Raw genomic sequence first — 26728 nt, 5'->3', positions numbered from 1 at the left:
CCTGCCATAATCCTTACGTAATGGTCAACCCCTGCAGTAGTAGCCCTTGGGTGACCTGAGCGAGGCATGTCATCGACAGTTCCGGTCTCTCTGTATCTCCTCCATGTCAGAACAACATCGCTTTGGTTCACTCCGAGACGCCTGGACACTTCCCTTGTTGAGAGCCCTTCCTGGCACAAAGAGACAATGCGAACGCGATAGAACCGCGGTAATGACCATCTAGGCATGGTTGAACTACAGACAAAACTAGTCGTGTACCACTTTCCTGGTGGAATGACTGGAACTGATCGGCTGTTTGACCCCCTCCGTCTAATAGTCACTGCTCATGCATGGTTGTTTACATCTTTGGGCTGGTTCAGTGACATCTCTGAACCGTCAAAGGGACTGTGTCTGTGATACAATACGCACAGGAGTTCTGTGAACCGGAACGATGCAAAACTTTTTTTGATGTATGTATATATGCAGTTTGTGTGTATGTATGTCCAGAATCTGCTCTGACACCACTGGATCAATTTCAACAGAGTTTGGTACACAAACAGCAAACGTCTTGAGTATCAACACTGTGGGGGTTAGGACCTCCAAGCTCCCATAGGAGTAGATATATTGGAAAAATTGGTTTTCCAGCCCCTCCTGTGTATGCTACCATGCACAATAGATATGTTACATGGGAGTAATATCGTTTTGCCTTATCAACCTGTTTTGCTTTGGAGCCTATACATTACATACTTCAGGGATCATAAAACGGTTTTCAAGCTACTCTGCACTGACGGAAAAACAATCGCTACGACATGAAGGAGTTGTGTGAGATAAACGAAAGTTGGTAGGCGAGTTACTATGATATCTCTTCAAATTTCGCGCCATTCGCATAAAAGAGGCGCTAGTAGCACCACTATGAGGACGGAAATCACATTTGCTTTAAATACACGCTCTAACGATCGAGAGCCTTAGTTACCTTTGCGACTGGACGTGCTGAGTTGAAGTTAGTAAAAAATGCCCTTAAAGAGACAAAGACGCCATTATCAACATCTCACTAAATTTTAACGATATCATGTAATAGGACTATAAGAAACTGGATGTTCCTTCTGAATTTTTGCAGAAACACTTGGTAGGAATATAACTACGGTACATGATTGCTGGCACATGTGCTTGCAAGAATGTAGGGTCGCAAGAAGACTGACATCTGGACGCCACGTGGTGCTACCGAAAGGGAAGACCAACGTCTTCTGCGTGTAGTTCTGGGGCATCATACTGCTTCTGCAGCAGCGATCTGAGCAGCAGTTGGCACCAGAGTGACACAATGAACTGTTACAAATCGGTTACTTTAAGGACAGCTCCGAGCCACACACCACGTAGTGTGAATTCCACTGACCCCAAATCATTTGCAACTTCACTAGCGTCGAGCGAGAGCTCATTGGAGGGTAGGGTGAAGGTCTGTTGTGTTTCCTGATGAAAGCTGGTTTTGTCTTTGTGCCAGTGATGGCCGTGTGTTGCTTGGGAGGAGGCCAGCTGACGACCTGCAACCAACCTGTCTGCATGGTAGACACACTGGATCTACCCCTGGAGTTATGGTCTGAGGTGCGATTTCGTATGACTGCAGGAGCACTCTCGTGGCCATCCCATGCACCCTGACTGCAAGTTTGTACGTCAGTCTAGTGTTTCGTTCCGTTGTGCTGCCATTCATGAACAGCATTGCAGGGATTGTTTTCCAACAGGATAACACTGGCCCACATACCGCTGTTGTAACCCAACATGATCTACAGAGTCCCGACATGTCCCTTGGCCTGCTTGAGCACCAGATCTGTCTCCAATCGAGGACATTTGAGACGTCACTGGACTACAACCCTAGCGTCATCCACAAACAGCTTTAACCGGCCCTGTGCTGACAGGTGAGGTGCAACAGGCATGAACCTCCATACCACGAACTGAAATCCAGCATTTGTACAACACAATGCATGCAAGTTTGCATTCTTGAATTTACATTCCGGCAGTAACACCAGTTATTACAAGGTGTGCAACTTTGCTTCCGCCGTTTGTTTCCCCCAACAGTTGAGGCTTTAATGACACAAATTGGTTACACATATATCATTCAAAGTATTTTCCATCGCTGGCCACTACTTTCTCCCATCTTTCGGGTAGGGTACGAATCCCGCGTCGAAAAAATTGTTCATCATTTGAAGCGGTCCACGAATTGGTTCAATTTGTGACTTCTTCATGAGATGGTCATCCAGGCCATGCGCCATTGATCTAAACAGGTGATAGTCAGAGGGAGCAATGTCTGGAGAATACGGCGGCTGGGGTAGGACTTCCCATTTTAACGTTTCCAAGTACGTTTTGAGCTCTTTTGCATCGTGGGGTCAAGCACTATTGTGCTGCACAATCACTTTATCGTGTCTCTCGCTGTATTGCAGCCATTTGTCTTTTAATGTTCTGCTGATAGGCATTACTTGTGTTTGATAATGAGGACCTGTGATTGTTTCACTTGGTTTTAACACCTCATAGTACACGACGCCGATCTGGTCCCGCCGAATGCAGAGCATGATCTTGGAGCCGTGAAAATTCGGTTTGGCTGTTGACGTGGAAGCATAGCCGGGATATCCCCATGATTTTTTGCGTTTAGGATTATCGTAATGAACCCATTTTTCGTCCCCGGTCACAATGCGATGCAGAAATCCCTTTCGTTCTTGCCTCTGAAGCAACTCTTCACAAACACACAAACGCTGTTCAACATTTCTTGGTTTCAGCTCAAACGGGAACCAAGTTCCTTCTTTCTGAATCATGCCCATAGCCTTGAGACGTTTTGAAATAGCTTGTTGTGTCACTCCCACTAATCGTGCCAATTCTTCTTGAGTTTGACTCAAGTCTTCTCTCAGCAATGTCTCCAATTCTGCATCATCAAAAACATTCTCTGCCGGCCAGGGTGGCCGAGCGGTTCTAGGCGCTACAGTCTGGAACCGCGCGACCGCTACGGTCGCAGGTTCGAATCCTGCCTCGGGCATGGATGTGTGTGATGTCCTTAGGTTAGTTAGGTTTAAGTAGTTCTAAGTTCTAGGGGACTGATGAGCTTAGAAGTTAAGTCCCATAGTGCTCAGAGCCATTTTGAAAACATTCTCTCTTCCACCATTACGCCGGCCTACGACGCTAAAATCACCGTTCTTGAAGCGTTGAAACCACTCACGACACTTTCTTTCGCTAATAGCGTCCTTACCATACGTACTTGAGAGCATTTGATGAGACTCAGCCGCTGTTTTCTTCATATTGAAAAAAAAAAGAAAAAAACCGGTAACACCTCCCGCAAATGACGAGTATTAGGCTCATAACTGACATTTTCAATCAAGAACAACTTCATGATGCAGACACAGATCGACTAACGTTTGAATGAGGTTATGTTGACCGAGGTCCAAGGCTAACTGCCTGACGTCTGCGATCTGTTTCTTTCGACCGCTGCTTACCGTTGGCGCCACCTATCGGCAAACGGCGGAAGCAAAGTTGTACACCTTGTAATGTACCAGTACTTCACGTTTGCAATGGCTTGTCTTGTCTTGGTGTTGCAATTTTTTCAGTTTGTGTGTGTGTATGTGTGTGTGTGTTTGTGTGTGTGTGAGTGAGTGAGAGAGAGAGAGAGAGAGAGAGAGAGAGAGAGAGAGAGAGGGAGAGAGAGAGAGACAGACAGACAGATAAACGTGATACCAAAACCCCAAAAATTATCGTGCAAAACTTTTGCCTGTTATTCAGCAGAAAATAATATGAACCCACTGATGATTATAAAAATGGCAAGGACATACACTGATGTTAAAGATGGAAACTGTGACTTCTCCAAGGCAAAATTCTTTTCTCATAACATATATAAGTTGAGTTTCAAAAGATTAATATATAGAGGGAATTTATCGATTGTCGATATATCAACAGTATACGAATGAAATTTATATATGTCACCATTATTGTGACAAAATTTCAATATAGCCTTGTACGGATATTTCAATATAGCTGCGATAATTTAGTTGCTGTCTTCATCGACAGGGGAGGTGCTCGCTGCAGCTGAGAGGTTTTCCCTGCCAGAGCTTGCAGATCGGTGCGAGCAGCTACTGATGGAGGGCCTGAGTATAGAAACGGCTGCAGCAACGGCCGTTGTGGCTGTCGCAAGTTGCCGGCCGGCCCTCACTAGTGCGGCTGTGGAGTTAATCAGCAGACACGCCCCACAAGTGATGGGGACGGATGGCTGGAGGGCGGCCCTGCGGGACCACACAGAGGTTGCTGTGCGGATCTGCTGCCTCGTCTCTGCTGCTGCTGCTCCTGCGGCAGTCTCTCCGGATATAAGGTCAGATTTGTTTGTAGGAGGTCTTCTGACTTCGCCACGAATTCTTCTCCTGCGCCAATCTCTTCATTCACAGTTGTTTGTTGTTTTGATTACAATATCTGTCTTTCTCTGCAATTTTCGTTCTCTACAACTCTCTCTAGTACTGTGAAATATTCACTGATGTCTCAACAGGGGTATGTCGTCATCCTGTCCCTCCTACTAGTTGGAATTTCCCACATATTCATTTCCTCATGAATTCTGCAGAGAATTCAAGTCTTACCGCCAGAACCATTCTTTCAAGGATTGTCCGGATGCGTCTTCTGTACACACAATCATTCCCATATTTCAGTATCTCTTTTTCCACTCGGCTTATAGTTGAGGACACTCTGGACAATTTTGTGACATGGCACTTCATGACGTATTGTCTCCAGTTTTCTTGATACTTCTGAATTTTTTCATTATTGTTGAAAACGTTTAATTCTCTTCTAATAACTCATTCTTAATAAAGTCTCTTCTTGCGCAGCCCTTCGTGCTCCTCTAAAACCACATCTCTGCTGTTTGAGTTTTATTTTATCCATTTTCGGAGGTAACCAACCTTGTACAGAATTCGTGAGGAAGTGAATATGTAGGGAATTATAGCTACTAGGAGGGACCTGTTAAAACACCAGTGAAAAGCTTTCATGGTACTAGAGGGAGCTGTAGAGCTTATCAAGTTGTTTAACTGTGCCTCTATATGGCTCAAAAATGGTTAAAATGGCTCTGAGCACTATGGGACTTAACTTCTTTGGTCATCAGTCCCCGAGAACTTAGAACTACTTAAACCTGACTAACCTAAGGACATCACACACATCCATGCCCGAGGCAGGATTCGAACCTGCGACCGTAGCAGTCGCGCGGTTCCAGACTGTAGCGCCTAGAACCGCTCGGCCACTCTGGCCTGCCTCTATAATACGAGGGTCGCATTACAAGTTTTTTGCAAACTGCCAGTACTGGCGTTATTGAACTTGATGTTAGATTTACTTCAGATTTTATGATTTGGTACTGTTAAAATAATATCATCTCATAAACTGGCCATGTTGTTCGTTTACAGAGAGCGTTTAAAAGAAACAGTGACGAGAAAAATTGAAATTACACGTGAATCTGAATTATTTTACGCTTTTTGTAAAGATCTGATTCTACAACTATACAGCGAATCGTTTCGTTCAACTTTTGTTAATTAAACATCTCTAGAAAAGACTGTTTAAGTCGGTTTGCAAGAGCAACTATCAAATACGAATTTCATGAAGAGCAGCCAAAATCGGTAGCTGCTCCAAAGAAATAACGACTCTTTGCGCTGCATGTTTGAAAAGTTTCTGGCGTTTTTCTCACAGTCATGAAACTTCCTGGAAGATTAATGCTTTGTATCGGACCGGTCCCGAACCCACGATTTTGCCTTTCGCGGGCAAGTATTCTACTGCCTGAGCTACCTAAGCAAGACGCACGATCCATCCTCACAGTTTAACTCCCACTATTACCTCACGGAAGTTCTCTTGCGTAATATGCGAAACTGCCATTCCTACGCAATCATATCTACGATGTAACTATCAAATTTTGACCGTGAATATGCCTAAATATTTAACTCAGAACCGTAACGAAGTAACATTTAATCACCTGAGAGCTGGAAAAATCCCTTTGGATACCAAAGGTAGTATACAACTCACGTTCATAATTAGTAAACAAAATCCCCCAAAAAATATAAACTGCAAAACTCCCACGAATACCATTGCAAAATAATCCACACAACTTGTCCAAAGATAACTGAAACACTAAAAAGTCTAACACACGGCGTCGGGAATGCTGCAGTATGGCACGTTTCAGACCGAAAGCAAATCTTGTTGGCATTATACAGCTGTCAGATTTAAAACGCTCATTTTACTTAGAGCTTACACTCATAGCTAATAACCTAGTTTACTCTAATTGGTCAGAGCCAAAGAAGAAACAATGGCGGATGTCACCGCTCATGCAAATTTTACGAATTGCACCATAGAAATAAGTAATACTGCCTAATAAGCATTGAATACACATATACCGGAGCACCCTCATCTCTCTAAAAAAATACATAAAAATACATACAATTATATACAAAAACCAAAACAGCTGAAATCGACTAACAGTAGTGGTAGGGAAACGATATGGCTATCAATTAGAAAAAGGATATTTGATTTTAATTACTGTACAAGTACATTTATTGCAAAACAGATATTTAATTAAATCAAAGAAAAATGAAACCACATTAGAAGTTCTATGAACTGCTTTCACAGTCTTTACGGAACTACAGCTGTATGACGATGTAAAATTACAAAGTTGCTTATCTGTGCGTGTTGTATAACGTCGCCTGTCGTTGTCAGCTAGGTGGTGGACTCCATTTAACGACGGTAATATCCCTCCGTCGACTCGTGCTATATATGGGTTGGTCAGAAGCCTCATATATTGTACACGGTAGGGCAAATAAAAGTGGCCTGGACGAGTGGATACGATTTCGGGTTGCTATATCAGGCTGGGACCTCGTCGGGACATACTGAAAAGGGCGTGTAGAAATGAAGTAAAAAATTTACTTAATATAATTACTTTTGATTTAGAACATAATTATGTGGAACTTGTTGCGGCAGAAGTAGTTGGTACACTATATTTTTCGGTAGTTTTCACGTTTTTCTGCGAGTCTTTTTTTCCGTTTTACGTATTTATAAAACGACATGCAAGTCAGCTCCGTACTACTGGAGAAGTCTGGTACTTTCTGGAATGATGGCTCTCGACCTACGAGGTGCTTGTATTCTCGATACAGGATACACAACATTCGACGCCATCTGTGAGACGACCTTGTCAATACAGACTTGTTGACGTAAATAAAACTAACTGAGGCTGCATTTACGTGTTGCGCTTATAGATGGCTTACTTCACAACTTGAACCAAGCTCGTAACAGTATTTTGTAAAATGGGCTCTTTTCGGGATGTCGGGACAAGAAGGTCCATAACAGTGACAGTCCCGATATATCGGGACGGATGGCAAGCCTAATACTATTGGATCTGAATATATACATATAAATACACCCAGTGACACGCACATCACGTGTACGTCCACCATGTGATCCACGTCAGTTCCATAGAGCATATTCACAAAATCTTCACTCCTGACATTAGTTGTTGTTGAGGTCAGTCTCGTCGCGGCCCTAGCTGGCTATCTGATCTGTTAGTATGTGATTGCATTGTGTGAGGAGCTCTTAAGTCTAGATGCATCGCAACAACCCTCATAGTCTTCAAGAACGCAGCAGAACATTTTGGATGAGACTGCAGCAATTCTAATAATGCAGCTTGCATGGGGGCTTAATTAAATAGGATTGAAAATATTTTTAGTTTTTAATAGCTGTATGTCCGATTACGCTGTGTCTCGTAATCGGTTGGCGCTGACTAGTACTATTACGCAATCTGACTGCATACAACAACAACAAAAAATGAAATGAAAATTTTCGTTAACACAATTAATTAATTAAGTCCCCAGCAACTATAAAACCTACTAAACCAAAGCACAAGTATAACTGTTCTGTATGTGGAAGTATGACTCAACGCACATCTGGCACGGTTCTTCTTCAACAAGACAAGAATTTTTAAATACCAATTTTACTGACGTGATAAAAGAAAATTACAAATACTATAATCGCGTAATGAAAGCAGAATTACACTCTAATACAAGAACACAAGCCAGATGCTTTGTTGACTGAACCTGTAATGACGCATTATTTAGGATACTGAAATAAAAAGAAACGGAGTTAATTACCTCATTTATATTGATGAAAATCATTCTAATCCTTACATTATTTCTCAACTAGAACTCTCCAATATCACATCTCAGCAAGCACTGCCTAATAGCACATCTCAACAAACACTCTCTGCTACAACATCTCAGCACAGACTACCACGAGACCTCGACAGACACTGACTGCTACGAGTTCTCTCCAAGCACTGACTGCTACGAGCTCTTAACAAGCACTGACTACTACGAGCTCTTAACAAGCACTGTGGAGGCGGCTTAATAATACTCTTTGGCGCAATCTCTGGCGCAGTGGCTCAGTGTAGCCACCTTTCATATGCCCCTCCTCCACAGGCCAGGATTTGATGGTATTTTTGCCAGCATTGGTGGTGAAAATTCCACCAAATTCGTCCAGAAAAATACAGACAAAAATAAAAGATAATATTAATACCTAAATATCACATAATTAGTTAAAATTTTGGCTTTGCACTGACCTTTCAATAACCTAATATATAAAATACAGTAGGCAATACAAATTCTTTTCATACTTGTGGGCTTTACATAATAGTTTACACAATACATAAAAAATCAGTTTATACAAATGTTCACATAAAATACTTTTAATTATTAAAAAAAAAACAAATAGTTGATAATTCCAGCCCAGCAATGGTCAACAGGTGCAAACACCAACAAGTGACGTCATTTCAGCAGAAGCAGTCCATCAGTTGCACCCAGCAATGTTGAGCAGGTGCAGACACCAACAAGTGACATCATTTCAGTAGAAGCAGTCCATCAGTTGCACATAGCAATGTTGAGCAGGTGCAGACACCGACAAGTGACATCATTTCAGTAGAAGCAGTCCATCAGTTGCACCCTGCAATGTTGAGCAGGTGCAGACACCAACAAGTGACATCATTTCAGTAGAAGCAGTCCATCAGTTGCACCCAGCAATGTTGAGCAGGTGCAGACACCAACAAGTGTCATCATTTCAGTAGAAGCAGTCCATCAGTTGCACCCAGCAATGTTGAGCAGGTGCAGACACCAACAAGTGACATCATTTCAGTAGAAGCATTTCCATCTGTGGCGCCCAGTAAAGTTGAAGAGGTACACACAGCAACAAGTCACATTAGTTCAGTGGAAGCAGTCCATGAGTGGCACCCAGCAATGTTGAGTAGGTGCAGACAGCAACAGTGACTTCATTTCCATACAAGTAGTCCATCAGTTGCACCTAGCAATGATGAGCAGGTCCAGAGAGCAGTCCATGATATTCACTATCACCGATCACACTGTTCATCAGAGTATATAAGCACAAATTAAACATGTCCTAGTGGCACCAATCATGTAGAAAAAGTACAAGTAACAGTCCATAATATTCACTATCCCTGATCACACAGTTCATCAGCAGAAATTAAACATGTCCTAGTGGCACCAATCATGTAGAAAAAGTACAAGTAACAGTCCATAATATTCACTATCACTGATCACACAGTTCATCAGCAGAAATTAATCATTCCTAGTGGCACCAATCATGTAGAAAAAGTACAAGTAACAGTCCATAATATTTACTATCACTGATCACACAGTTCATCAGCAGAAATTAAACATTTCTAAGTGTCACACATCATGTTGAAAAGTGCAGGTAACAGTCCATAATATTCACCATCACTAATCAGACAGTTCAGGCATGAACAATAGTTTGAATACACATACAAATGCTTTTACACACTAGACATATAAATTCTAATAAACACACAAATGATATCAGATAATTTTTACATTAACTATTACAAATACTCAAATATCAGTAAACCTATAATATTTATGGGTGTCAGTGCAAGCCACTACAAACAAATAAAATAATATTTACGAGATAGGTGGGTAGGATTAGGAAAGGAAAACACACAAAACACACTCATTCATCTTTCGTCCACATTAAGTACTACTGTGTAATTGAATAGTGTTAACTGTGTAAATGTAATTCTGTCAAAATCTGATGTTCATCATGTGTATCAAGTAATAGTGGCAGCAATGTATAACAGTCAATAATAGTTAGGTCAACGTCACAGACCAATGTTTGCCAAGCGAGATCAAATATACTGTTGTTGAACAACTGTCAGTGAGCCAAGATATGCAAATACTTCCTCTCTTCAAAAAAAAAAGTATATACTGCTTAGTGATTTAACAAAGTGTGTGTATAGACTATTTTCCTTCTAGTTTAGTGTTCTAGTCTGCTATCTTCATCCTCCTTGTTTCCATAAGACCAACAAAAAAAAAAAAAAATATGCTCCTCACTTACTTCACCTCTTATACACCAAAACTCCAATAATCATCAGCATCACATAATCTCAATACTTCAATAATACCTCTTCAATGCGTCGATACATATAAATCTTATTACCAATATCATTTCACTTCCATAACAACTCTTTCCTCTAGTCAGTCTCCTCGAACAAGTACAGATAAAATCCTAGTGCAAACTTCAGTTCATCATCCCATACAATCTGAAGACACATTGTCAACACACAACCTCTGTGTAATCCATCTGACCCAAATCTTCTACTCATTATGAATTATAAACGAAGAAATGCATACATGACCTCTAACAGACTTAGTTCGAATAATTCTCAGTAATTAAGTACGATTACGGAGTGTGAATGATCATAATATTTCACAGTGTGTACATCACTTCAAGAATCATGGCAAACAGAAGCAAACATGTGGAGTATTTCTTGTGTCAAGTGTCACTTCCTATTTCAATTGCTCACGAAAAATGCAGTGTAATGACTGTCAATGGTCTAAACCTAGTTTCGGTATGTCATGTCGTTAGCTTCCTTCCTATTAGCATAAATTTATACAACTTCCATAAAACCTCCAGCTCATGTGACTTCTATGAAGTTCTTTGAACTAATGTCGTTCGTCGAATTATAGCAGTTCATTTTCTTATCTTAAAAATATAAGGCACTGAGCGTAAGCAAAACAAGCAATAGCGAGTAAATATACCAGTAGAGAACAGAATGTCAGCAAGTGGATGCAGCACAATTCTTACAACGAGGCTCTGCCAAGCGAACAATCTATAATTAACACCATACTGTGGCCTAAACTCCATGTTCGCACACCTTACATCAGCATTTCTATATACCAAATTAAAGAGTAGTTATGACAACAAAACAGAAATGTGTAAATATGCAATCCATACGCATAGCAGCAAACAGGTCATTAGCATCATATCAGCATAAGCAAATAAATATTCATATGTCATCTTAATAAGTAAACATGAAGGCGCAAGCAGATAAATCACAAAGTATAACTTACATACATATCAGCACAATAAATCAAGTGACAATAATAATTTAAATAAATAAGCACAGCAGGCACATAGTTAAAAAAAATATGACATCAGTGGAAAAGCATAGCAGCCAAGCGATGCATAATATACACAAGTTACAACCCAGTTCATTAATAATCATTGTCAAAATCAGTTAACGTACGCAAGCACGTCGCTACACAAGTAATTTCATAGCACATGAAATTTAGCACAAAGTATGAATCACGTAATTGCGAGCAGCAAACTACGTCTAAAGTACGTACCTAAGTGGAAATATGTTACCTGAAAAATGAACTCAATTAATAGTTACCTTTTTAGTTTATTAGTTTCTTCTTGGAAATTACATTCTTTCTGAAAATTTCTCGATAGCAAGTCCTCTTAACGTCGGAGACACACAGAATTTACCTGAAATTCTTAAATATTTTATAGAACCGTATCCTGAAAAATGCTGAATGTTAATAACATAATTCATCAAGTCACTATAGCTTTATACTGAATTTAGTCGAAGAAATTAAACTGTGTATTTGTTTACGGCCGTCAGTGCATTCGTACTGAGCGCTCGATCAGCTGTAGGCGCGTGACGTAGGAAGCAATTGTTCGCGGTCAACGACTGCCTTGTGCGGCGCGCAGACTTGACTGTTGCTTTGAGTATGTGCCGCCGCCAAAACACAGCGCGGTATCCTTGTACTCTCTGCGTGTTTACATGTAGCTGTTAGTTTCTCACAAGTACGTCATTCCAAAAAAATTTTAACATTTGATATGTGATGTATTCCCTTAGAGCGTCGTGATTTAAGAGTTTCTACTTCAACAGTGTTATCACGAATAATTTTGCGAATTCTATATGGACCGTTATAAAGCAGAAAAAATTTGCGACACAAGCCTTTTCCTTTGTGCGACGAACGATGAGACTTAATTAACATTTTTTGACCAACTGACAAGATTTTTGAACGACCAGGACGCTTAGCTGATTTCTCTCTTCTAGCAGCCGCAGATGCAATATTTTGCAGAGCCAGGTTGGCAACTTCAGAATGCCGCAGTTTCCGTGAAGGCGGAAAAGGAACGATTTCAGATATGCGATTTGTCGGTGCTTTATTTTTTAATACCAGTATAGGCGGTAAAGAAGTTGAATCATTAGAGAGTTCATTCAGAATGTTTTGAAAAATATGAAGATACTGATCCCAAGTTCTGTGATTCTGATGACAATAAAGTCGACACAATTTATTGATTTCCTTCATCCATCACTCTGAAGCGTTAGATTGAGGGTGAAAAAGTGAAATGAAAATTGGTTTAATTTTACGACGCTGTAGAGTACGAAGCCAAATTTTAGAACGAAACTGTGATCCATTATCTGATATAACCTTATCAACATGACCAACTTCTTTAAGAAAATGTTTGATGAAAGCATTCGATACTGAACGAGCTGTTGCTTTGCGTAAAGGTGTAAAACACACATATTTTGATGTCAACTATACCGCTACGAAAATGTACGCAAAACCATTAGTAGAACGAACCACTGGACCGAACAAATCGACTGCAGCCATGTCCTTTAATTTCGCTGGAATGATAGGAAACAACGGTGCTCTGTGGGAAATTGTTGGCGGCTTAGCCTTTTGACATAATTTGCATTTGGCCAGAACAGATCGAATACGTTTTTCCATATTACTGAAGTAGCAATTTTCCCGTAATTTATGAAAACATTTTCTGGGACCAAAGTGTGCATAACTGAAATGCGTATACCAAATCAGCTTATTAACCCACTCATCAGGAATACAAACTAACCAAACAGAGTTGTCGACCGATTTTCGTTTAAAAAGAACTTTCCAGATAGATCGCAAAAACGAGGTGTGGCTAAATCGTCCAATCTAACAAAGCGTCTAAGAAAATTACAGACACCAATGAAACTACGAACATCACATTTTGTGGTAGGAACAGCATAGTTACGAATAGCGTCTAATTTCTCTGGATCAGGAAGAATACCTTCTGTAGAAATAATGTGACCGAGAAATTTCACCTGAGAACGACCAAATTCAGATTTTTCCAAGTTCACTGTAATGCCAACTCTTGCAAAAATACGTAATAATGAATCCAAAATTTTGTTGTGCTCACTCCAAGAATGTTTAGCAATAAGAATGTCGTCAACATATGAAGTAATATTGTCATGAAGATAAACAGGTAACATTTCGTTTAAACTACGAATGAATGCTGCTGAAGGTACAGTAACTCCACATGGTAATTTCCGAAATCACTTTTGGGTAAATTAGTCAAATCCGGTTATTTTTTACTTACTCACTAGATAGATTGATAGTCGAAGAGTTGGTTTGACAGATGCAAAGAATAGTAAAAGAGTAGGCAGCGGTACAGAAAACTAAAAGAGAAATAGCACCACTACAGCTCGGGGCCCTATGCTCGCTACGGCACATATTCACTTAGTGTAGTGAATCCCCTGAGGACATTAATAGCCGCACATAATTTCTAGTTTGTGACCTAGTGGCAAATTTGGCGGAAGTGCGTACGTAAATTGATCTAACCATACACATGGATGTATGTCGTTCTTTGAATTGCGGAAGATCTTAAATTTCCGAACAGTCAAAAAGTGTTTATAGTCGAAGTTTTCACCTCGTGGCGACAAAGACCTACCGCGTCTGTTCCAGTCCGAATGTCCATTATTGTCAAGTTCACGCGTCTGGCGCTGCCTTGTTTCATCTCGTAAATGAAACGAATTATTTTCTTCAAACCCTTCTGCTAAACTAACACTTGTCAATTTATCTGAGATCTCCTCAACTCTTTCCGATGAGTCACTTAATTGTTCTTTCTGTTTATTTACGTCTTCTGTAAATGTCGCGACTCGGGTTTCGGTGTCGTCACATTTAGTAGTTATCTGTTCACACTGTTGCGTTAAGTTATTTATTCTGTCATTTGGTACGGATTCCTCGATTCTTTCAATTATTTCTTCCTTATCGTGTGCACATTGTAAATTTAATTCTGAAAAGTTTTGTACTATCACGCGATCTCTTTCTTCCTGTTCTCTGTCCTGTTCCTCTTGTCTAATTTCAATTGAAATTAAACTATTATTGTGAGCATTCAAAATCGGTTGTACTTCTTCTCTAATTTCTTTCTTTGATTCATCTTTCATGTTTTTGAAGCACATCCCTATTCGTGAGTCTAACCGTGTTGTCATTGTTTCCATCTCGGTTTTAATTGTTCCTATTTCTGTTTTTAATTCAGATTGTAACTGTGATCCCACTGCTTTCATCTCGGTTTTAATTGTTCCTATTTCTGTTCCAATTGTTCCTATTTTTGAGCTTAACCGTGTTGTCATTGCTCTTAATTCAGATCCCAAATTTAATATTGCACTCATCAACTGCTCCATTTCTTCTGTCGTTAACCACGCAATCTGAGAATTTTTCGATTGTGAAAAATTTTTAACTGTTTCTGGACTATTTTGCCTGCTTATTAAATTGTTTTCCACTACATTATTCATGATACTGTTCTCCTGTGTTGGCGAGTTCGCCATGTTAACAATTTCGTCATTCTCACTATCCATAATTTTTGCCTTTTTCATTGATCGCGTAATCATTTACAAAACATAAAAAACTCGTCACTGTACGAAAATTACACACAATGACACTTTATCATCAACAATATCATTCACATGAAATGTTTCCCTCAAACACGATTAATCGAACAATTGAAATAATTGCACTAAATTGTCAAACGCGTATACAAGACAACAAATCAAATTCTGAGAAAAAAATACCATTAGAAGAATGCCAATTACCAAATCTACACATGCAAAATAGGCTACAATTACTAAACTAGAAATTACTACAACAATACTACTGTCTACTATTTTTACAATCAGAAGAATTCCAAGGGACGATCCGAAGCAGCGGTCGCCACGTGCATGGGGGCTTAATTAAATAGGATTGAAAATATTTTTAGTTTTTAATAGCTGTATGTCCGATTACGCTGTGTCTCGTAATCGGTTGGCGCTGACTAGTACTATTACGCAATCTGACTGCATACAACAACAACAAAAAATGAAATGAAAATTTTCGTTAACACAATTAATTAATTAAGTCCCCAGCAACTATAAAACCTACTAAACCAAAGCACAAGTATAACTGTTCTGTATGTGGAAGTATGACTCAACGCACATCTGGCACGGTTCTTCTTCAACAAGACAAGAATTTTTAAATACCAATTTTACTGACGTGATAAAAGAAAATTACAAATACTATAATCGCGTAATGAAAGCAGAATTACACTCTAATACAAGAACACAAGCCAGATGCTTTGTTGACTGAACCTGTAATGACGCATTATTTAGGATACTGAAATAAAAAGAAACGGAGTTAATTACCTCATTTATATTGATGAAAATCATTCTAATCCTTACATTATTTCTCAACTAGAACTCTCCAATATCACATCTCAGCAAGCACTGCCTAATAGCACATCTCAACAAACACTCTCTGCTACAACATCTCAGCACAGACTACCACGAGACCTCGACAGACACTGACTGCTACGAGTTCTCTCCAAGCACTGACTGCTACGAGCTCTTAACAAGCACTGACTACTACGAGCTCTTAACAAGCACTGTGGAGGCGGCTTAATAATACTCTTTGGCGCAATCTCTGGCGCAGTGGCTCAGTGTAGCCACCTTTCATATGCCCCTCCTCCACAGGCCAGGATTTGATGGTATTTTTGCCAGCATTGGTGGTGAAAATTCCACCAAATTCGTCCAGAAAAATACAGACAAAAATAAAAGATAATATTAATACCTAAATATCACATAATTAGTTAAAATTTTGGCTTTGCACTGACCTTTCAATAACCTAATATATAAAATACAGTAGGCAATACAAATTCTTTTCATACTTGTGGGCTTTACATAATAGTTTACACAATACATAAAAAATCAGTTTATACAAATGTTCACATAAAATACTTTTAATTATTAAAAAAAAAACAAATAGTTGATAATTCCAGCCCAGCAATGGTCAACAGGTGCAAACACCAACAAGTGACGTCATTTCAGCAGAAGCAGTCCATCAGTTGCACCCAGCAATGTTGAGCAGGTGCAGACACCAACAAGTGACATCATTTCAGTAGAAGCAGTCCATCAGTTGCACATAGCAATGTTGAGCAGGTGCAGACACCGACAAGTGACATCATTTCAGTAGAAGCAGTCCATCAGTTGCACCCTGCAATGTTGAGCAGGTGCAGACACCAACAAGTGACATCATTTCAGTAGAAGCAGTCCATCAGTTGCACCCAGCAATGTTGAGCAGGTGCAGACACCAACAAGTGTCATCATTTCAGTAGAAGCAGTCCATCAGTTGCACCCAGCAATGTTGAGCAGGTGCAGACACCAACAAGTGACATCATTTCAGTAGAAGCATTTCCATCTGTGGCGCCCAGTAAAGTTGAAGAGGTACACACAGCAACAAGTCACATTAGTTCAGTGGAAGCAGTCCATGAGTGGCACCCAGCAATGTTGAGTAGGTGCAGACAGCAACAGTGACTTCATTTCCATACAAGTAGTCCATCAGTTGCACCTAGCAATGATGAGCAGGTCCAGAGAGCAGTCCATGATATTCACTATCACCGATCACACTGTTCATCAGAGTATATAAGCACAAATTAAACATGTCCTAGTGGCACCAATCATGTAGAAAAAGTACAAGTAACAGTCCATAATATTCACTATCCCTGATCACACAGTTCATCAGCAGAAATTAAACATGTCCTAGTGGCACCAATCATGTAGAAAAAGTACAAGTAACAGTCCATAATATTCACTATCACTGATCACACAGTTCATCAGCAGAAATTAATCATTCCTAGTGGCACCAATCATGTAGAAAAAGTACAAGTAACAGTCCATAATATTTACTATCACTGATCACACAGTTCATCAGCAGAAATTAAACATTTCTAAGTGTCACACATCATGTTGAAAAGTGCAGGTAACAGTCCATAATATTCACCATCACTAATCAGACAGTTCAGGCATGAACAATAGTTTGAATACACATACAAATGCTTTTACACACTAGACATATAAATTCTAATAAACACACAAATGATATCAGATAATTTTTACATTAACTATTACAAATACTCAAATATCAGTAAACCTATAATATTTATGGGTGTCAGTGCAAGCCACTACAAACAAATAAAATAATATTTACGAGATAGGTGGGTAGGATTAGGAAAGGAAAACACACAAAACACACTCATTCATCTTTCGTCCACATTAAGTACTACTGTGTAATTGAATAGTGTTAACTGTGTAAATGTAATTCTGTCAAAATCTGATGTTCATCATGTGTATCAAGTAATAGTGGCAGCAATGTATAACAGTCAATAATAGTTAGGTCAACGTCACAGACCAATGTTTGCCAAGCGAGATCAAATATACTGTTGTTGAACAACTGTCAGTGAGCCAAGATATGCAAATACTTCCTCTCTTCAAAAAAAAAGTATATACTGCTTAGTGATTTAACAAAGTGTGTGTATAGACTATTTTCCTTCTAGTTTAGTGTTCTAGTCTGCTATCTTCATCCTCCTTGTTTCCATAAGACCAACAAAAAAAAAAAAAAATATGCTCCTCACTTACTTCACCTCTTATACACCAAAACTCCAATAATCATCAGCATCACATAATCTCAATACTTCAATAATACCTCTTCAATGCGTCGATACATATAAATCTTATTACCAATATCATTTCACTTCCATAACAACTCTTTCCTCTAGTCAGTCTCCTCGAACAAGTACAGATAAAACCCTAGTGCAAACTTCAGTTCATCATCCCATACAATCTGAAGACACATTGTCAACACACAACCTCTGTGTAATCCATCTGACCCAAATCTTCTACTCATTATGAATTATAAACGAAGAAATGCATACATGACCTCTAACAGACTTAGTTCGAATAATTCTCAGTAATTAAGTACGATTACGGAGTGTGAATGATCATAATATTTCACAGTGTGTACATCACTTCAAGAATCATGGCAAACAGAAGCAAACATGTGGAGTATTTCTTGTGTCAAGTGTCACTTCCTATTTCAATTGCTCACGAAAAATGCAGTGTAATGACTGTCAATGGTCTAAACCTAGTTTCGGTATGTCATGTCGTTAGCTTCCTTCCTATTAGCATAAATTTATACAACTTCCATAAAACCTCCAGCTCATGTGACTTCTATGAAGTTCTTTGAACCAATGTCGTTCGTCGAATTATAGCAGTTCATTTTCTTATCTTAAAAATATAAGGCACTGAGCGTAAGCAAAACAAGCAATAGCGAGTAAATATACCAGTAGAGAACAGAATGTCAGCAAGTGGATGCAGCACAATTCTTACAACGAGGCTCTGCCAAGCGAACAATCTATAATTAACACCATACTGTGGCCTAAACTCCATGTTCGCACACCTTACATCAGCATTTCTATATACCAAATTAAAGAGTAGTTATGACAACAAAACAGAAATGTGTAAATATGCAATCCATACGCATAGCAGCAAACAGGTCATTAGCATCATATCAGCATAAGCAAATAAATATTCATATGTCATCTTAATAAGTAAACATGAAGGCGCAAGCAGATAAATCACAAAGTATAACTTACATACATATCAGCACAATAAATCAAGTGACAATAATAATTTAAATAAATAAGCACAGCAGGCACATAGTTAAAAAAATATGACATCAGTGGAAAAGCATAGCAGCCAAGCGATGCATAATATACACAAGTTACAACCCAGTTCATTAATAATCATTGTCAAAATCAGTTAACGTACGCAAGCACGTCGCTACACAAGTAATTTCATAGCACATGAAATTTAGCACAAAGTATGAATCACGTAATTGCGAGCAGCAAACTACGTCTAAAGTACGTACCTAAGTGGAAATATGTTACCTGAAAAATGAACTCAATTAATAGTTACCTTTTTAGTTTATTAGTTTCTTCTTGGAAATTACATTCTTTCTGAAAATTTCTCGATAGCAAGTCCTCTTAACGTCGGAGACACACAGAATTTACCTGAAATTCTTAAATATTTTATAGAACCGTATCCTGAAAAATACTGAATGTTAATAACATAATTCATCAAGTCACTATAGCTTTATACTGAATTTAGTCGAAGAAATTAAACTGTGTATTTGTTTACGGCCGTCAGTGCATTCGCACTGAGCGCTCGATCAGCTGTAGGCGCGTGACGTAGGAAGCAATTGTTCGCGGTCAACGACTGCCTTGTGCGGCGCGCAGACTTGACTGTTGCTTTGAGTATGTGCCGCCGCCAAAACACAGCGCGGTATCCTTGTACTCTCTGCGTGTTTACATGTAGCTGTTAGTTTCTCACAAGTACGTCATTCCAAAAAAATTTTAACATTTGATATGTGATGTATTCCCTTAGAGCGTCGTGATTTAAGAGTTTCTACTTCAACAGTGTTATCACGAATAATTTTGCGAATTCTATATGGACCGTTATAAAGCAGAAAAAATTTGCGACACAAGCCTTTTCCTTTGTGCGACGAACGATGAGACTTAATTAACATTTTTTGACCAACTGACAAGATTTTTGAACGACCAGGACGCTTAGCTGATTTCTCTCTTCTAGCAGCCGCAGATGCAATATTTTGCAGAGCCAGGTTGGCAACTTCAGAATGCCGCAGTTTCCGTGAAGGCGGAAAAGGAACGATTTCAGATATGCGATTTGTCGGTGCTTTATTTTTTAATACCAGTATAGGCGGTAAAGAAGTTGAATCATTAGAGAGTTCATTCAGAATGTTTTGAAAAATATGAAGATACTGATCCCAAGTTCTGTGATTCTGATGACAATAAAGTCGACACAATTTATTGATTTCCTTCATCCATCACTCTGAAGCGTTAGATTGAGGGTGAAAAAGTGAAATGAAAATTGGTTTAATTTTACGACGCTGTAGAGTACGAAGCCAAATTTTAGAACGAAACTGTGATCCATTATCTGATATAACCTTATCAACATGACCAACTTCTTTAAGAAAATGTTTGATGAAAGCATTCGATACTGAACGAGCTGTTGCTTTGCGTAAAGGTGTAAAACACACATATTTTGATGTCAACTATACCGCTACGAAAATGTACGCAAAACCATTAGTAGAACGAACCACTGGACCGAACAAATCGACTGCAGCCATGTCCTTTAATTTCGCTGGAATGATAGGAAACAACGGTGCTCTGTGGGAAATTGTTGGCGGCTTAGCCTTTTGACATAATTTGCATTTGGCCAGAACAGATCGAATACGTTTTTCCATATTACTGAAGTAGCAATTTTCCCGTAATTTATGAAAACATTTTCTGGGACCAAAGTGTGCATAACTGAAATGCGTATACCAAATCAGCTTATTAACCCACTCATCAGGAATACAAACTAACCAAACAGAGTTGTCGACCGATTTTCGTTTAAAAAGAACTTTCCAGATAGATCGCAAAAACGAGGTGTGGCTAAATCGTCCAATCTAACAAAGCGTCTAAGAAAATTACAGACACCAATGAAACTACGAACATCACATTTTGTGGTAGGAACAGCATAGTTACGAATAGCGTCTAATTTCTCTGGATCAGGAAGAATACCTTCTGTAGAAATAATGTGACCGAGAAATTTCACCTGAGAACGACCAAATTCAGATTTTTCCAAGTTCACTGTAATGCCAACTCTTGCAAAAATACGTAATAATGAATCCAAAATTTTGTTGTGCTCACTCCAAGAATGTTTAGCAATAAGAATGTCGTCAACATATGAAGTAATATTGTCATGAAGATAAACAGGTAACATTTCGTTTAAACTACGAATGAATGCTGCTGAAGGTACAGTAACTCCACATGGTAATTTCCGAAATCACTTTTGGGTAAATTAGTCAAATCCGGTTATTTTTTACTTACTCACTAGATAGATTGATAGTCGAAGAGTTGGTTTGACAGATGCAAAGAATAGTAAAAGAGTAGGCAGCGGTACAGAAAACTAAAAGAGAAATAGCACCACTACAGCTCGGGGCCCTATGCTCGCTACGGCACATATTCACTTAGTGTAGTGAATCCCCTGAGGACATTAATAGCCGCACATAATTTCTAGTTTGTGACCTAGTGGCAAATTTGGCGGAAGTGCGTACGTAAATTGATCTAACCATACACATGGATGTATGTCGTTCTTTGAATTGCGGAAGATCTTAAATTTCCGAACAGTCAAAAAGTGTTTATAGTCGAAGTTTTCACCTCGTGGCGACAAAGACCTACCGCGTCTGTTCCAGTCCGAATGTCCATTATTGTCAAGTTCACGCGTCTGGCGCTGCCTTGTTTCATCTCGTAAATGAAACGAATTATTTTCTTCAAACCCTTCTGCTAAACTAACACTTGTCAATTTATCTGAGATCTCCTCAACTCTTTCCGATGAGTCACTTAATTGTTCTTTCTGTTTATTTACGTCTTCTGTAAATGTCGCGACTCGGGTTTCGGTGTCGTCACATTTAGTAGTTATCTGTTCACACTGTTGCGTTAAGTTATTTATTCTGTCATTTGGTACGGATTCCTCGATTCTTTCAATTATTTCTTCCTTATCGTGTGCACATTGTAAATTTAATTCTGAAAAGTTTTGTACTATCACGCGATCTCTTTCTTCCTGTTCTCTGTCCTGTTCCTCTTGTCTAATTTCAATTGAAATTAAACTATTATTGTGAGCATTCAAAATCGGTTGTACTTCTTCTCTAATTTCTTTCTTTGATTCATCTTTCATGTTTTTGAAGCACATCCCTATTCGTGAGTCTAACCGTGTTGTCATTGTTTCCATCTCGGTTTTAATTGTTCCTATTTCTGTTTTTAATTCAGATTGTAACTGTGATCCCACTGCTTTCATCTCGGTTTTAATTGTTCCTATTTCTGTTCCAATTGTTCCTATTTTTGAGCTTAACCGTGTTGTCATTGCTCTTAATTCAGATCCCAAATTTAATATTGCACTCATCAACTGCTCCATTTCTTCTGTCGTTAACCACGCAATCTGAGAATTTTTCGATTGTGAAAAATTTTTAACTGTTTCTGGACTATTTTGCCTGCTTATTAAATTGTTTTCCACTACATTATTCATGATACTGTTCTCCTGTGTTGGCGAGTTCGCCATGTTAACAATTTCGTCATTCTCACTATCCATAATTTTTGCCTTTTTCATTGATCGCGTAATCATTTACAAAACATAAAAAACTCGTCACTGTACGAAAATTACACACAATGACACTTTATCATCAACAATATCATTCACATGAAATGTTTCCCTCAAACACGATTAATCGAACAATTGAAATAATTGCACTAAATTGTCAAACGCGTATACAAGACAACAAATCAAATTCTGAGAAAAAAATACCATTAGAAGAATGCCAATTACCAAATCTACACATGCAAAATAGGCTACAATTACTAAACTAGAAATTACTACAACAATACTACTGTCTACTATTTTTACAATCAGAAGAATTCCAAGGGACGATCCGAAGCAGCGGTCGCCACGTGCATGGGGGCTTAATTAAATAGGATTGAAAATATTTTTAGTTTTTAATAGCTGTATGTCCGATTACGCTGTGTCTCGTAATCGGTTGGCGCTGACTAGTACTATTACGCAATCTGACTGCATACAACAACAACAAAAAATGAAATGAAAATTTTCGTTAACACAATTAATTAATTAAGTCCCCAGCAACTATAAAACCTACTAAACCAAAGCACAAGTATAACTGTTCTGTATGTGGAAGTATGACTCAACGCACATCTGGCACGGTTCTTCTTCAACAAGACAAGAATTTTTAAATACCAATTTTACTGACGTGATAAAAGAAAATTACAAATACTATAATCGCGTAATGAAAGCAGAATTACACTCTAATACAAGAACACAAGCCAGATGCTTTGTTGACTGAACCTGTAATGACGCATTATTTAGGATACTGAAATAAAAAGAAACGGAGTTAATTACCTCATTTATATTGATGAAAATCATTCTAATTCTTACATTATTTCTCAACTAGAACTCTCCAATATCACATCTCAGCAAGCACTGCCTAATAGCACATCTCAACAAACACTCTCTGCTACAACATCTCAGCACAGACTACCACGAGACCTCGACAGACACTGACTGCTACGAGTTCTCTCCAAGCACTGACTGCTACGAGCTCTTAACAAGCACTGACTACTACGAGCTCTTAACAAGCATTGTGGAGGCGGCTTAATAATACTCTTTGGCGCAATCTCTGGCGCAGTGGCTCAGTGTAGCCACCTATCAAGCTTCGATCCACTTTGAGCAGCTTGCTGACCAGGGCCCAAAAGAACCAAGAGATGAATGTTGATCACTTTTAGCATCTGCTGTAATCTGTTTAGTACTGTATTCCCTTTCCTTTGCTGTGTTTCTTTGTACCCTGGTACTCCGTTCTCCGAGCCACTTTTATTTGCCACACCCTGTAGCTCATTAATGTTTGTATAAGCTCGATGACGTGAGATCTGCCGTATTGTGCAATTATTACTGTCAAATTCACAGATTGTAAAATGTGCAGAATCACATGAACTCCACGGAATATGGAAATTCAGTTCGTTTATTTTTTTCCACACGTGTCACACCCAGGAACTCACAGAATGGCGGCTAACTTACAGAAAACTGCTAAACTGTTTCATAACCACATTTGCTGTCTTAACGTGCTTGAGGCAGCATTAGCTCGCAAGAGAAAAAGAAAAAAAAAACATTAAACTCATCTGCTTTTGCAACTAAAGTCACAGCAGCGAATACTGTCCAGCTATGCATCAGTCAGTTTTACCCGTGTACACATTGTCAATGCAGGCTGCAGCATTTCACGAGGGGCTCAATGTCTGAATCAAATACTTCTTTCACACAGTGTTCATAGCAGTGTTAAATCAATATATTATTCGAAGCTGAATTGTCCGGCAATATTTGGCAAACATTTCTTTTTAACATGACACCGACTCCCTGCTCTCTTTATGTTCACGTGAACTGTCACACACACACACACACACAAAACCACACACACACACACACACACACACACACACACACACACACACTATGTAGAGTTCCTGGACGATGGGAACAACACACTATGATTGATGCGCACAGGTAATCAAGAACACTGGAACTTTATAGAGTCTAATAAACAAAATACAATACAGTTTCTTGGAACGTGAAACTGCACTACTGGTTTCAACATGACAGTTAATGACTTACGCAATGGGATGTCCTGGGAGGTAATCACTAATGTTGGACTGGAATTTCCCAGCGGTTAACCACTGACGTTGCACTGGAATGTTCGTACATGAGTGAAGTAGGTGGTGATGGTATCCTATAGGTGGTGAGTCGGAGACAAAGTCCCATGAGGCGGTGAGTGGAGATTGTACTCGGCTATGGCCTCCTGGCATTTGGACGTAGTGGCGAGGTGCTTCTCAGAGGCTGTGATTGGTGGATCCTGACTAATCCATCGCTAGGCGCAGAAAGCATAGAACACGGAGTGTAAAGTGTACTCGGAGAAAGAACTCCAACTGAGGAACCACTAGGTGTGGTCAGCATAAAGCTCGGAATGTGAACTAACTGCAGAGCGGTCAGGCGACGACCTAAGTACTCGTCCGGCAGAAGGAGACAGGCAGAGGCACATGACTTACAGAAGTAAGGTAGTACGGCGATGGTATTGCGATGCCTCTGGCGACACCGTGGCGTCTGCTGGATGTTTGGCTGTAACCAACTCGGCATTTGTCTTTTGCTGCAGATTGTTCTCATCTGAGCGCCAGGACTAGTGTTGCTAGGGGGCGGAGCTATGGCAACCCGCGGTACACGACTGTATGGCTGGTGGCGGTATCGCCAGGGGATACAGCACTTTGTCCGGTTCATCAACTCTCAATGCACACTGAGCCGACAGAAGTCATGGGATAGCGATATGCACATATTCAAATACCTGCAGTATCACGTACCCAAGGTATAAAAGGGCAGTGCATTGGAGGAGCTGTCATTTGTACTCAGGTGAGTCATGTGAAAAGGTTTGCGACGTGATTATGTCCGCACGACGGGAACTAACAGACTTCGAATGCGCAATAGTAGTTGGAGCTAGCACAATGGGATATTCCATTTGGGAAACCGTTAGGGAATTCAGTACTGCGAGATCCACAGTGTCAGGGGCGTGCCGAGAATACCAAATTTCAGGCATCGCCTCTCACCACCCACAATGCAGTGCCCGCGGATGTCCACTTAACGACCGGGAGCAGTGGCGTTTGTGAAGAGTTGTCAGCGCTAACAGACTGGGTCTTCTGGTCCAATTAAACCGATCATTGACTGAAAATAGTTATGTTCGGCTACTTGGAAACTGTTTCCAGCAAACAATGTTGGAATTTTTATGGATAACAATGCACCATGTCACGGAGCCACAACTGTTCACGATTGGTTTGACCAATATTCTGGACAGTTCGAGCGAACGAATTGGCCACTCGGATCACACAATATGGTTCCCATTGAACATTTATGGAACATGATCGAAAGCTCACTTAGTACACATCGTGCAACGGCAACAATTTCGCAATTATGATCGGCTATAGATGCAGCATGGCTCAAGATTTCATCAGGGGACTTCCAACGACGTTTTGAGCCATGCCACGTTGAGTTCCCTCACTACGCGGGGCAAATAAGGTCCGACACGATATTAGGAGATATTCCTTGACTTTTGTCAACCTCAGTGTATCACTACCCCCTATCCCTCTTGTATATGAGTTCCAATTATACTGGCGTGCAAAACTAAATTAAGTGTCGCTCGATGTGTCAGCGCCAAGAAACATAGCTCGATAGAATGTGGACCATACACACAAGGAACTGCTACATTATAGTGCAGAAAGTAACTCAAATAAATACGCAATGAAAAGAACGAAAATGACACTTTTATTCAAAGGCAGTTATTACTCTGAAGTAACCACGATTTATGATGGTCTCCTGCACATTACAAAAGGAGAAACATTGTTGTTAATGGCGTGTGTGATCACCACGGTCGGTAGTTGATGCTCTGCAGCGAGCTCCCATACTGGCCATAAGTTTGGTTGTGAGATCTTAAGGTAACACGTTTCATTCCTCCACCAGCGCGGCTGACAACTGCTGACGCCTATAGACGAGCTGCAATACATCTCTCCACCACACCACATACGTACTCGATTGGATTTAAGCCGGGGGATGAGCATTGTCATCCATGAAAAGAAGTCAGGATCGAATTAATCTCTGAATAGACGCACATGAGGA

General features: G+C 39.7%; 1 protein-coding gene across 1 annotated transcript in view; it reads left to right on the top strand.

Annotated features, from left to right (window-relative positions):
• The window catches only part of LOC124775303 (ankyrin repeat domain-containing protein 65-like), a 177260-nt gene that overhangs the window by 121047 nt on the left and 29485 nt on the right, over positions 1 to 26728 (top strand). The window contains exon 3 of the mRNA XM_047250139.1: positions 4018 to 4315. Within this exon, the coding sequence (XP_047106095.1) occupies positions 4018 to 4315 (298 nt within the window). The remainder of the gene's footprint in view (positions 1 to 4017; positions 4316 to 26728) is intronic.

Source organism: Schistocerca piceifrons, chromosome 2 (genome assembly GCF_021461385.2).
Source record: "Schistocerca piceifrons isolate TAMUIC-IGC-003096 chromosome 2, iqSchPice1.1, whole genome shotgun sequence".
Classification (NCBI taxonomy): Eukaryota; Metazoa; Arthropoda; class Insecta; order Orthoptera; family Acrididae; genus Schistocerca; species Schistocerca piceifrons.
The sequence above is the reverse complement of the archived record's forward strand: the minus strand, read 5'-3'. Positions and strand labels throughout refer to the sequence as shown.